Raw genomic sequence first — 12792 nt, forward strand, 5'->3', positions numbered from 1 at the left:
TTGAATTTGGCCAAAACTGCCATAAGACCTTGATGACGCTTTATTGTCAAAACTGTGAGTTTTCGTCAATAGGGGGTTGGCGAATTTCAATGTTTTGACATGACAACAAAACCTGTAAAAACTTCACTCCACATAGTCATATCTCTCCTTCTTATCTGTCTCACACAAATGATGACAGTCATGGCCTAAACACCTCAACAGAGGAAGTTTGAATCCTATTCATAGTGCCCCTTACTTGCAACAGGAAATAACAACATTTATATTTTAATGTCCTCCTTCTAGCAGGTTAATCAGACCCACCTCAAACTTGTTCAGAAAAGTCCTAAGACCTTGATGATACTAAGAAATGAAGCTTTTGAGAAGCCAAAATGCTTCTACATATAGCTGCTTTAAGGATATGATATGTAACATTTCCACATTAAAATGTCCAAACACGACTAAACTCATGATATATACTTCTACTTATATACTACTTATAAGATGGACAAACAGATACTGTAAATGATGTAGTGCGAAAGAGCTTCTTCCAGCTCAGGAGGCTGTCCAAGGTTAAATCTTTTCTATCACGTTCAGGCCTCCATCTCTCGCTTACAGTTAGTCCAGAACGCCGCTGCTCATCTGCTAACTGGTAAACGTAAGCAAGAGCACATTAGTCCCGTACTTGCCTCCCTCCATTGGCTTCCTGTGCGCCATAGGATTGATTTCAAAATTCTGCTGTTTGCTTTCAAGTGCCTTAACGGCTTGGCACCCATCTACCTCTACAACCTGCTGCAACCCTATGTCCCTCCAAGGTCCCTCAGGTCCTCCGATCAGCTTCTCCTAGCTGTCCCTAAATCCAGACTGAAGCTCAGGGGAAATCGGGCTTTCACAGTGGCAGCTCCAAAACTTTGGAACGAGCTGCCTCTGCATGTTAGGCAAGCCCCCACTCTGCAGTTGTTTAAATCACGCCTCAAGACACATTTTTATTCTTTGGCTTTTTCAAGCACAGCCTGAGTGATTGGTGTTCTTCATGTGACGCTGTGTTTGTCTTTTTTTATTTATGAGTTGTGATTGTGCGTTGTTACCTGTTTTTTCTTTTACTTGTAAAGCACTTTGGTCTCAGCTCTGTTGTTTTAAATGTGCTATATAAATAAATTGGTATGGTATGGTATGGTATGGTATGGTGTCATTACATTACATTATCCTAAATGTTTCCAACAATGTTCAAACCCAGTGAAATCTGTAATCTTAATCAATAAATAGTGTTTTTGTTTGGGGTTTTTTTGGTTGCTAGAACGTGCATTTGTCAACTCCAACAAATACATGAAAGTAGTAGGGCACTTTTTTAGATACAGTTAAAGATGTTCACATCATAAAGTGATAGAGAAAAGGCAAAACTTAATGCAGAAAAATTCACTAAAATTCACCTTGCCCCGTTTTGACAGATGCAGTACATTTTGGCATTTAACTTAAATAAGGAATTCCTAAGAACTTCTTCATGTCAGCAGGATGACAGCACTTACACCACAAACTTGATGGCTTTAGCTGTGTAAGTTGTTGACCGTAGTTGCTGAATGTCATCAACTTTTTGTTGCCATGATTTAGCTCCAGAGGAAAAATCATCAAAGTAATATTCTACTCGGGGATCTTCGGAGAACTGGGCAATAGCAAACTGCAAAAATAGGAGAAAAAGAAAAATGCAGCACAGTCAAATTCAACAGTCTGTTAGTGATTTAAACATCAACTCTTAAATTTGTAAATGTAACTGTCACATGATAAAGGATTGTGAAATTAGCCCTTTCAGTCAACATTGCACCAGAAATGAGTTCTCAGAGTCTGTGCTATGAACAAACTGGCAGTGTAAACATAACATTACCTTTGTATCTAATGGCAGGAGTGAGCGGACCAGATTTTTCACGAAAGTCTTCATTGTGTAAAAATCCTGTCTGGATACGCTGCCTGAACCGTCCAACAGGAACGCAATGTCTGCTGATCGGCACTCTGTCAAAGAGATTTCAAGCCACTTATAAGTTAGTTCAAGCATTTTTTTCACACATTTCACGTCCCAAAAATGCAGCAAACAGAACACAGAAAATGTAATACAACGTCCCCTTGCACTCTTCCAGTGTACCTGCATCATTTGAGAGACCACAACACGTAGTATTATTTATATATAACTATTTCGTTGTAGGAGGTGCAAGCTGATCATATGACGGCGGCATTGTGTTAAATTATACCTGTAGAATACAAACTGTAAACTAAACTATAAACTTTTTTGTCTCAGTATTTGCATTTGCTTCTTTGAATGACATAAGACAAGATAAGATAAGATATGATAAGATCTTTATTTATCCCATGTGAAATTGCTGTGCGGCAGTTGCAATACAAAGCCGAAGGGCTGCAGATAAAAAGAGTGCAATGTACATGGACTAAAATAACATTAGCAGAAAACCAAATGTATAGCAAATATGAAATCAAATATAGTGCAAATATAAAACTACACAACAGGAAGATGCAAAAAAACAACAAGTGACTAGTATGGATGATATAAGTCGGGTTGCTTATAAATAACATATAAGTCAAAGCTGAGGTAGTTGGTGTAAAAGTGTGGGAGTGCATGGTTAACGCAGATTGTTCATGAATATGTCCATGCTGTTTCCTTCATGTTGCGTTACTGCACATGATGTCTCGTGAGTCAGCTGTGACGCATTGAGTCATGATGACCAGACTCCAATAAGGTACTGTGTGTGAGTGTGTGTGTGAGAGAGAAGGGAGGCTGGAGCCACCTCAAGTCCCTCTGACTCCGCTGTCTATCTCTTGATGATTGAGTTAATATCTGTAATGGTGGTCCGAAAAACCAGCTACCTTTTCGCGAAGACACAAGATCATTCCATGATGACCTACTTCAGAACTACTAGCGAGCTAAACTCGCCCCATACCCTCCTGCACCCATTTCAAATACAGATATTCATGTTTTTTCTTTCTCATGTTGTTATGACATTCCTAAGGAAAACCAACAGTGAGCACAGCAATCTGTTTTTCACTTCAAACCAAGAGAGATATTCATACAAGTGGTCTGTTAAATGTCGTCATGCGTTTGAAATGATTAGTGTCCTCAGTCCCCAGTATGAAAGATGTTAAAGTTCGCCTGCTCTGTGCTGCAGGAAAGGGTCTAAGTCATAGTTAGCTGCAATGGGGCCTCACATGTTTGCATTACGACATCAAACTTGGACATCATCATGACTCAGTCATCGAAACTTTGAGAACTACTAGCCTAAGATTTTTGTTCCAAAATGCTTTAAAATGGTCCAGTTAGCTGTTTATATGAAGAGGGATGAATTAAAGGCTCACCACTCAAGAAAAGAGTGTGTGTGTGTGTGTGTGTGTGTGTGTGTGTGTGTTACCTTTATTATAAGAAGGTATAAGACCACCTATCATTCTGTTCGAACTGTCTATCTGCAAGCACGCACCACTGTACATGGTGATACTTTTGCAGTCCATTGGGATGGTTGGACCACATGCCTGAAACGAGACAGTCCTGATCAGTAAATAATATGTTGCTGTCTTTACTGTGTGTTTGATGTAAGGCAGCAAGAAAGAGATTTCACCAGAAAGACAAAGAAAAGTTGAAGTGAATTGTGAATATTTGCAGTTTAATGGCTCACCACGGTGTTCTGTGTCGAGGGATTGCTTATCATTGTCAAACCAAGAGACATGTTTACGGCAAAATCTGGCACTGCGGTGAAAACATTTGTCAGTCAGGTTCAAAAAACTGATTCAAGACAATTTGTGATAGCAACACAACAACAGTCTCAGTGACCACTACAAACAAGCTCCCGCCAGTAATATACCTCTTTATACTTCCTTATGTTGTCTGATGACTATAACTCCAATTCCAAAAAAGTTGGGACGCTGTGTAAAGCATAAGGTCTGGACTGCAGGCAGGCCGGTCTAGTATCTGCACTCTTTTTCTATGAAGCCGGGCTGTTGTAGCACATGGAGAATGAGGCTCAGCCTTGTCCTGCTGTAATGAGCGGGGACATCCCTAAAAAAGACGCCGTCTGGATGGCAGCATATGATGCTCCAAAACCTGTATGTTCCTTTCTGTATTCACGTTGCCTTCACAAATGTGCAGGTTACCCATGATGCCATGAGCACTAACAAACCTCCATACCATCACAGATGCTGGCTTTGAATTTTGAGCTGGTAACAACTTAGACAGCTCTTTTCCTCTTTATTCCAGAGGACAAGATGTCCATGACTTCCAAAAACAATTTGAAATGTGGACTCGTCAGACCACAGCACACTGTTCCACTTTGTGTCAGGCCATCTCAGATGAGCTCAGGTTCAGAGAAGTTGGCAGTGTTTCTGGATGCTGTTGATATAGCCTTCACTCTGCATGGTAGAGTCTAGACTTGCATTTGTAGATGCAGCGACAAACTGTGTTTACTGTTGGTCCAAGAAGTGGACCAACAGAAAAGGGACTCAGGCCTTTTTGTGTTCATATTGTCAGTTCATTTGAAAGAGGACTCAGTTCTCTTTCTGGTCAACGTCAGCACGATGGGGCCTCAGTTCTCTCTCTGTTCACACTATAGCCCACATAATTTTGTTTTTACTTCAGTGTGTCAGTGCAGTGCGGTAATGACGCCCCATACTTTCAGATGAACTTAAAATAAGAGGAGAACCTTAGCATTTCTGTGCTGTAGACTGTATTCTACATTCCACATCTGGAGACATGCAGTATCTTCTGTGGACCAACCTACTCCTCGTCCTGCATCCTGCCTGAACAAACAGACGAAATAAGCCAATGTGGTTTCGTCTGTTTTTCCAAGCGTCCCAGTGCAACAGCATGTGGTCTAGAGGGCTGAATACAATGGCAAAGAGCAAAGCGAACCTGGAGCGCCTTGTGTTCACAGTGCACAGATTAAGCAAACCACACTGCAGACTTGAAGCCAACCAGTTCTTTCGGCATGTTCACATATACGCAAAAAATGCTGAGTCACTGCTTAGAGGGCTGGTAAGGACCAAGTGTGAAAATACCCTTAAAATATGCAGAAACAAACGTAATTGTAGTGGGAACAACAACAAATACTTGTTCTTGCTTTACTTCATCTGTTAACTACTAAAGTCAACACACAAAAGATACTTTGAGAAAAGCTATCTCAGTATCTTTTCTAGAATTATCCTGAAACTAAATCTATAAGGTAGTCCACATAAGATCTTCTTGAACATTGGTCTTAAGAAGTTCTTAACCAAGCCCCTCATGCTTGTAATTTCTTTCAATGATGACTGGTTATCAGAATTATTACTTGTTTAGTTTAATGTATATGAAGCATTTGGAAATGAGAAATTGCTTACATGAAACTGGTATTTCACGGCAGCTGTCGGTGGAGCATGCATATATCTGTCCCCTTCCGTCTTGTGAATACTGGTAAAGAGGAGCACTGACCAGCAAGCTGACGAAATACAACCAGACAAATATAGAAAAGAGCCAAATGAGACACACATTTTATTTCCTACATGACAATAAATGCTACGTGCTTTATCAGATATTAGAGTGAGACACACATGACTGAAAATGTTCAAACATCCATGCTTTGACTTACCTGGATGGTCTCTGCACCACCTGGTATCCAAATCCTTCAGCGGGGTTAGACAAGACCTTCCAAGCCTTGGGATCGATATTGAAACCAAGTGTGGTTTTTAACACTGAGGAATGAAGAAGAAAAACCCCACTATTTTAATCTGATCATCTGATTTAACCCCACTCTGTGCAGACTGTTATTGCAACTTTAAAATGATTCTACATGACACGTGTTTGATTTTGTTGGAAAATGTATTCTCTATGTGCTGCTCTTAGTTAATTCAAAGGGTCTAGTGCTGTGAATTAATGTCTGCCACAGCATCTTTTATGATAATACCACAAGGGGGCGCTAAAACTAGAAATTTTCAAATTCTAAACATAAAGGCCCTTAACAATTAGTGATATTAATAATGACATAATAATGACCAGTTGAGCTGGGCGTGCCAATTTACACTTGTTTCATGCTTTGTGTCTTTTCAAAATAAACTTCAGTTTTGGCAGCAAAGGTACAGTTTCTGCTTGTTGTATGCATACAGTCTCTTTACAAAATATACTTCCAGCATTGACAAAACAGTTCATTTTTAGGTTCACTTCCATAGGATTAGGCAACAAAAACGAGGTTTAGAAAAAAGCATCATGGTTTGACCTAAATTAACTACATTTCTTACCAATGTAATGTACCATCACGTGACATACTTCAGTAGCATAGCATGCTACACATACTAGCCAATCGCAGCCTCCAGGGCTGAACAATGACGCAAACACGGAAGTACCAAAAACTGCAGTTCCTCGAATGGAAACTTAAGGCTAACTCCAGAAGCTATTCGGTCCCCATAGACCCCCATGTTTACAGCAGAATTCAACATGTTTACAGCCTGGTACAACAAACATTTTTAGTCTCTATAGCTAATGTCCAACCTCTCGGCCAAATATGATCACCTCTGGCTCCAAAAAACCAACACATTCTCACTCTGACCTTGTACACATGTTGACGTGCTTGGTCATGGACTTTCCACATCCACATACAACATGCAAGGCACCCTGGGTGCTTTGGTTGTTGACGTTCTGGGACACTGTCAAGTTCTGCCTATCTCTGTCTCTCTTTATGTCTCATTGTGTCATACAGATTACTGTTAATTTATCATGTTGATCTCTTCTGTATGACATCTATTGTACGTCTGTCCGTCCTGGAAGAGGGATCCCTCCTCAGTTGCTCTTCCTGAGGTTTCTACCATTTTTTCCCCGTTAAAGGTTTTTTTGGGGGAGTTTTTCCTTATCTGCTGCGAGGGTCCAAAGGACAGAGGGATGTCTTATGCTGTAAAGCCCTGTGAGGCAAATTGTGATTTGTGATATTGGGCTTTATAAATATAATTGATTGATTGATTGATTGATTGATTACATGCATTGTCTTCTTTCAAGATACACTTCAGTTTCCTCAGGAAATTTAACGTTTACATACAGTCTCTTTCAAAATAAAAGCACCACATTGGTACAACACTGCAAATTATTGTTTTTTCTCCTTCAACAACAAATGCACGTGGTTACGTTTTGGGGGGGAAAAAGCAGTTTGGCTTTAGAGTCTTATGGGACATGAACACCACTCTCCTTGGTGAAAGTTGGTGTTTGTTAGATCCATCCACCACCCATCTTGGCTGCCCTACTTGGACTTTCGCCACCTTAACTTTCATCCTTGTCCTGCTGTGTTTCCCCCTGACGCCACCAGGCGCCGTTATAGTTAATTGCATATCATGCCAATGTTAAGGGATGGCCTTTTTTGTCAGTGTCTGACGCCGCAAGTCACTGCCCAAGCCCTGGATTTTGATGACTTCGGAGTGAGTGGGCTCAAAAAATCAAGATGGTGACGGCTGAAATGCCAAACTTGAGGCTTCAGAATGGGAGTCTATAAACCACTGGGTGAAGTCATTATTTTTACAGTCTATGGCACAGGCACACTATGATGGTATTAAAATGACTCGATTTACTTTTTGTTTCAGTCAACGGTGACCTCTCCCATCCCATCTCTCCCACTGACCCATCCACCACCTCCCACTCACACTATGCTGACTCTCTTGCTCTTTAAACTACAGGAGATGCTCAGAATGACAAAAAATGCTGCCAAGGCCATGTTCTTGCCGCAGTGGCCGCAGGCTTGATTCTAGCCTGTTGCTACATGTGCTTAAACTGCCCAATTAATTAAAGGCAAAAGCCAAAAAAAAAACCACGCACAAAAACAGGCTGCTGAAGGGTACCTCTGGGCGTTGATATTTGATGCCGAATGCTTGTGATCAAGTGTCAGTATTTGATTAGTTCTGAGTGAGACCGGGTTGGTCAATCATGTCAATTGCTGCTCATGAACCGCGGTCAAACAGTCAAACTAGGCAGCACTGATTGAATATGAATCATGATTACTGCATTGCCTATTTCTCACCTCAAATGTTTTCAACATATTATGGTGTACTGTTAGCTGTAAAATGATAAAGTTTACTCCGACTGGTGGGCGGTGCTTGTTGGTACTTTGGTCAACTGTTTCCAGCATGGCAGCTGGGTCACCAACTTTCTCATTTAATAACTAAACAGTACACTAAAATTTGTTTCTGAGAACATTTGAGGTGAGAAATATACAATGCAGTGACAGAATCGTGATTCATAATTGATCAGTTTTGCCTAGTTTGACAGTTTAACTGCAGTCCACATGCAGTGATTGATATAACTGACAGCTGCGTTAGAGACTTCTCGGCTCTGACTGGTTGTTTTCAGTGCGCTGTGGTAGATTCTGGCAAATGACATTAGAGGCGGAAGGATAAGGAGGAGAGACATGGAATTTTTACAGCAGAAATTTGCGTGGGGTTTTCTGACGATGAGTGATTTTCTTCCTTAAAGCCTTCCTTCCTTTTTTTTTTTCCCTTTTTTGGCCATAGAGATTTTCTAAAAATGGTCAGTGAGACACAAACACTGACTTGCTTGAAAAAAATGTTTCCTCATAGTTCCTCAAAGTTACAAGAGGTGGGAGCAGATAACAGCTTCCTCTTATTAGATCTGTTGAACCGCAGGCTGACACTGGCCTGACACTTCCGGTAGATATTCCTGAATTTTGGTACCCTGTATGTATATATATATTTATATATATATATATATAGACTAACACGCTCAGGTTCTCCTTTTTCTCATGGCTAGTAGAGCTTTAGGTGGGGAAGTGTCTCCATTTCTTGATTGTGCGTCACTAAATACATTCTGAAATAAACTAAACCACCAGCAGCAGATAATATCACTAAGGTGGCTGCAGTTCTCACCACCTGCTGAGAACAAGTGTCAGAGATGAATAGGATGTGAGTTGGTAAACACACCTATGTAGAGTTGAGTCGCATCCATTGCAGGCTGTTTATGGTAAGTTTTAATTAATGCATAATAACGATTTAGGATGTTAGACTGTTGACCTGTCTAGAGTGACCAACGCCTCCAGTCACCCTGTAACCCAGCACTCACTAAGCAGATATACATAATGAATGAACACAGTGATGGATTATAATTTAGGATCTCACATTCAGTTACACAGGTGGCCACAAGACAAGGAACTAGCATTTAGTTTGAGGTGAGTGGTGAGTGGTGAGAGGTGTTAAACCGTGAGACTGAGAAGCAAAAATTCATTTGTGTTGGATTTCATGCCTCGATAAAAGTCTGTCAGTCACACCCACCTTTGCGCCATTTTGAATTGAGGCCAATGTTGACCAAATTTGGTGCGTGCAGGGCCCTGACAAAATGTCATGTGTTTATTTTTAAGTCTGTCATACACCTAATTGGACTATTTCAGGTGTGATCTATTTGTTGCAGTGAAACAATTCTTGCAAACATCCACTCTGTGCAAACTTTTAATGGCATTACAGTAACAGATGCAGTGACAATATGGCAGGTTTAGAAGGTCAAAAATCATCTGACATAAGTCTGACTCAATTTTTTTTTTTTTTTTTGCACTATACTTGTAATGTAATTGTAATTGTACAAAGCCATAATGTTGATGACACAGATAGTTTAATTCACAGAGGATGAAATACAAATGTGGCATTGATCATCTTAATTTTTGTACATATTGTTATGACAGTTAATAATTTTTGAGACCTGGTGTAATAACTGATAATAGTATGCTTCCAGGATGCCATTATAGGAACACAAATAAGTCAGAAAATGTCATTAAATGGAATGACAGGATCTTATTTTTACTGCTGGCACAAATATTAATAAAGAGGCAAAAACAGGAGGTTTAAATTTTCTTACCTGACAAGAATACTGCAGTAATAATTATCCAGTCCATTGTGTTACTCCCATGAAAAGTACTACAAGGGTGATGTATCCTCTGAGCTCATACGCTTGTATTTGGCAACTTTTGTGCTTTCTGGCGACCCACTTAACTATTTCCACAACAGAAACTGTCAAGGAGGGGGTTGTCGAAAGCAAAATGCAGAAATCAAAAGGTGACGGCTCAGTGCTAAGGCAGCCAGTTAGAGGAACTCTTATGTAGGAGGAGTTGCAACACTTTCTGTTTTATTTGAGCTGTTGTCGCTTGGGTGCACAAAGCATAGGTGTTGTTTAATTGTTTGTTGTCTGTTTAAAAAAAAAATTATAACGATCAATAATGAAATAAAACAACTCACAGTTCTTGGTAGGTATGGTGCTGAATTCCTTGCAGAAAAAAAAGGAAGTGCCTGTTAGATACTGGTTGTGTTTTTTTTTTCATGAAAGTGTTCTCATTGGGCTGAATTGGGCTCATTATTTCATCACTTCAAAGTTGTGACCGTATCCACAGCAGCAGCAACAAACAGGCCTCTTGAGCATTCAGCTGTGTGCGTTAAGGCACAAACTGCTTGCTTTCCTTGACATATTAAAATGGTTCCTTTTTTCCTTGGCAGTATTGTTGATGTCTCTCGTCTCCTTCCCAGACCGACTGGGGAAAGAGGAAGCTCAATTTCATATCAAAAATACATTTGAATTCATTATCTGGCCCAACTTCACCATAGGTAACTGAACACACATGAAAGCACTGTTTAAATGTGCTGTCTCATGAAAAGAAAACTAAAAATAGAAAAGGTCCATTTCTCCTTTTTGCTTGACTTCCTCTGCTCTGTCTCATCCCATTTATGAGCCTGTGTACCAGTTGATAAGAGGCAGGCACCACCAGCTTGTAGAGGAGTCAACCCCATCGCCAGAAGAAATGTTTGTATTGTACATTTCCTCAAATCACAAATATGTTACATTTGTAGGTTTCATATGGAGCAGATATGTTGAACGTTGACATTTCTGCGTTCATTTTTATGTCGTGACACCGCTGTGGTTAATGCAGGCTTAGGTTTAAGCACAAAGGCCACTTGGTTAGGGTTAAAAATACTCACCTAACAGTGGTCTGTTGCTAAGCAAGTGTCTCACCTACTAGGTGTCACACCATCCAGGTTTCTCTCCTCTTAGTGATAAGAATCTCACCTCATATACATATAAACTACATCCCTTTAGAAATGTTGATATGATCAGTATGAAACGAGTTAACCTATCTTTGGTTTGCAGAAAAAGACAATACCAATATTTTATTGTGGTGACTAACTAACTAACCTTAATTAACATGAGCTTTTGTTTGGTACACATTTTTGATTTCTCCTAGCTATTTGGGATCAGCGGGACCCAAACACAAAATTGTGTCCTGTGTTTATAATCCAGTAAATCATATTTCTCTGTGTATTTAGTATCTACTCTGTGTTAAGACCTTTAATTTTAAAAAGCAGAGGTACTCGCATGTGTGTCCTGGGCTGAAAAAATGCCTTCCAATGAATGATTAGAGAAAAACCAAATCAAATACTGATTGAAGAAATGACTGCATCATCTTAAATCATATGAGCAAATCATGAGTGAGCAAATAGGCCTAATACTTTTTCTTCATTTATTCATTTAATCTTGATGCTACTTTAATCATATAGTGGTCAAATTGTGTGCTGAACTAAAATAGTGTAAAGAGTATACAGTTGTCAACTCTCAGTTTTCCAGTCAAGCACAAGTTATGTAATTTCAAGACAATGTTCCTTTTACTCTCATCAAAATTTAGTTTAAATTTGAAGCTTTATTTGGCCCCGTCTCTGACAAGATAGCTTAACATGGTTGGTACCAATGGGTGCCTCAGGTCCTCTAATATGATACTTCTGTCTTCACTGTAGCTTTAGGTTTTGTTTGCTAACAATAGTCTGCCTCACTTCTCGCCTTCAGCTCTGCCTCTAGTACTTGCTACTTCCTCACATGTGTACATCGCCTCTCTGCTCCTTTCATTGTCGTGTTCTCTCTGTACTCTGACTTTTCCTTTTAGCGGTCCCTGAATTTTGGTTGAGGCATTCTGACTTGCTGTTGTCCGTTTATATATGATTTTTGAAATAGAAAAATGATTGCAGGTGCTATGGTTATTTCACTGTCTAAGGCAGGGGTGTCCAAACTTTTTTGAATGGGGCCCAGATAAAACAAGGTGAAAGTACCTGGGGGCCAACTGATTCTCGCATCAAATGGGTTAAAAAAAAAAAAAAAAAGTGAGACAAATGCAACCACTTTTATCTTTTAATGAACTATTACTATGTGATGCCTGCCTACAAACTGTATGACAGTCCTATCATTGTGAGGTGAAGGGTTAAAATGTAAAGTGATCTTGCTCGATTAACCATTATTGTGTAAAGGGCCACATATGGTATATTTTGAAAGTCAAGCCGAGGGCCGGTTAAAATTGGTCTGATTGGATATAGAGTTTGTTTAATTATGTCATGAATAGCAAGAGCATCACTGCTGTCTTCCTCTGTGTGTGACAGAGAATAAAATGAAATATTCAGCATGACTTTGTTCATGACTTCATCAAAAAAAACCCTCATATTTTCTGAACCCCATCTGCTTTTTGATGATAAGCCAAGTGACCCTGCTTAGTCTGTGCCTTTTCTGCAACTTTGCATGTTATCTGTTTCAGCCCACGACCTCTGTACAGGAAATGACCCTTCTTTTCCTGCCACCTCTCACCACAAATAAAGCGTTTTCTCGATTGTCAGTGATACACAAAGCCCAGTGCTCTGCTCGTCTCATTGGTGCATCTGACTTGTGCTTTCTGGCAACCTACACGAGTGAGAAAATGAAACAGATACGAACCTTTGCCATTAAGCTCACCTGCTGACCCTTTTCTGACGAGTACAGACCATCGAGAAAGGTCACAAAAAGGTCAAGGA

The 12792-nt window shown here is 40.0% G+C and overlaps 1 protein-coding gene across 1 annotated transcript in view; it reads right to left on the bottom strand.

The window, feature by feature from the left end:
• The window catches only part of LOC117246717 (integrin alpha-M-like), a 30287-nt gene extending 20159 nt beyond the window's left edge, over positions 1-10128 (bottom strand). The window contains exons 1-7 of the mRNA XM_033610651.2: positions 9833-10128; positions 5586-5688; positions 5338-5435; positions 3645-3715; positions 3384-3501; positions 1856-1980; positions 1503-1651 (exon numbers count right to left, since the gene is read on the bottom strand). Of these exons, the coding sequence (XP_033466542.2) occupies positions 1503-1651; positions 1856-1980; positions 3384-3501; positions 3645-3715; positions 5338-5435; positions 5586-5688; positions 9833-9869 (701 nt within the window). The 5' untranslated portion in view covers positions 9870-10128. The remainder of the gene's footprint in view (positions 1-1502; positions 1652-1855; positions 1981-3383; positions 3502-3644; positions 3716-5337; positions 5436-5585; positions 5689-9832) is intronic.
• Positions 10129-12792: the final 2664 nt, after the last annotated feature.

The sequence above is a fragment of the Epinephelus lanceolatus genome, chromosome 21, assembly GCF_041903045.1.
Source record: "Epinephelus lanceolatus isolate andai-2023 chromosome 21, ASM4190304v1, whole genome shotgun sequence".
Lineage (NCBI taxonomy): Eukaryota > Metazoa > Chordata > Actinopteri > Perciformes > Serranidae > Epinephelus > Epinephelus lanceolatus.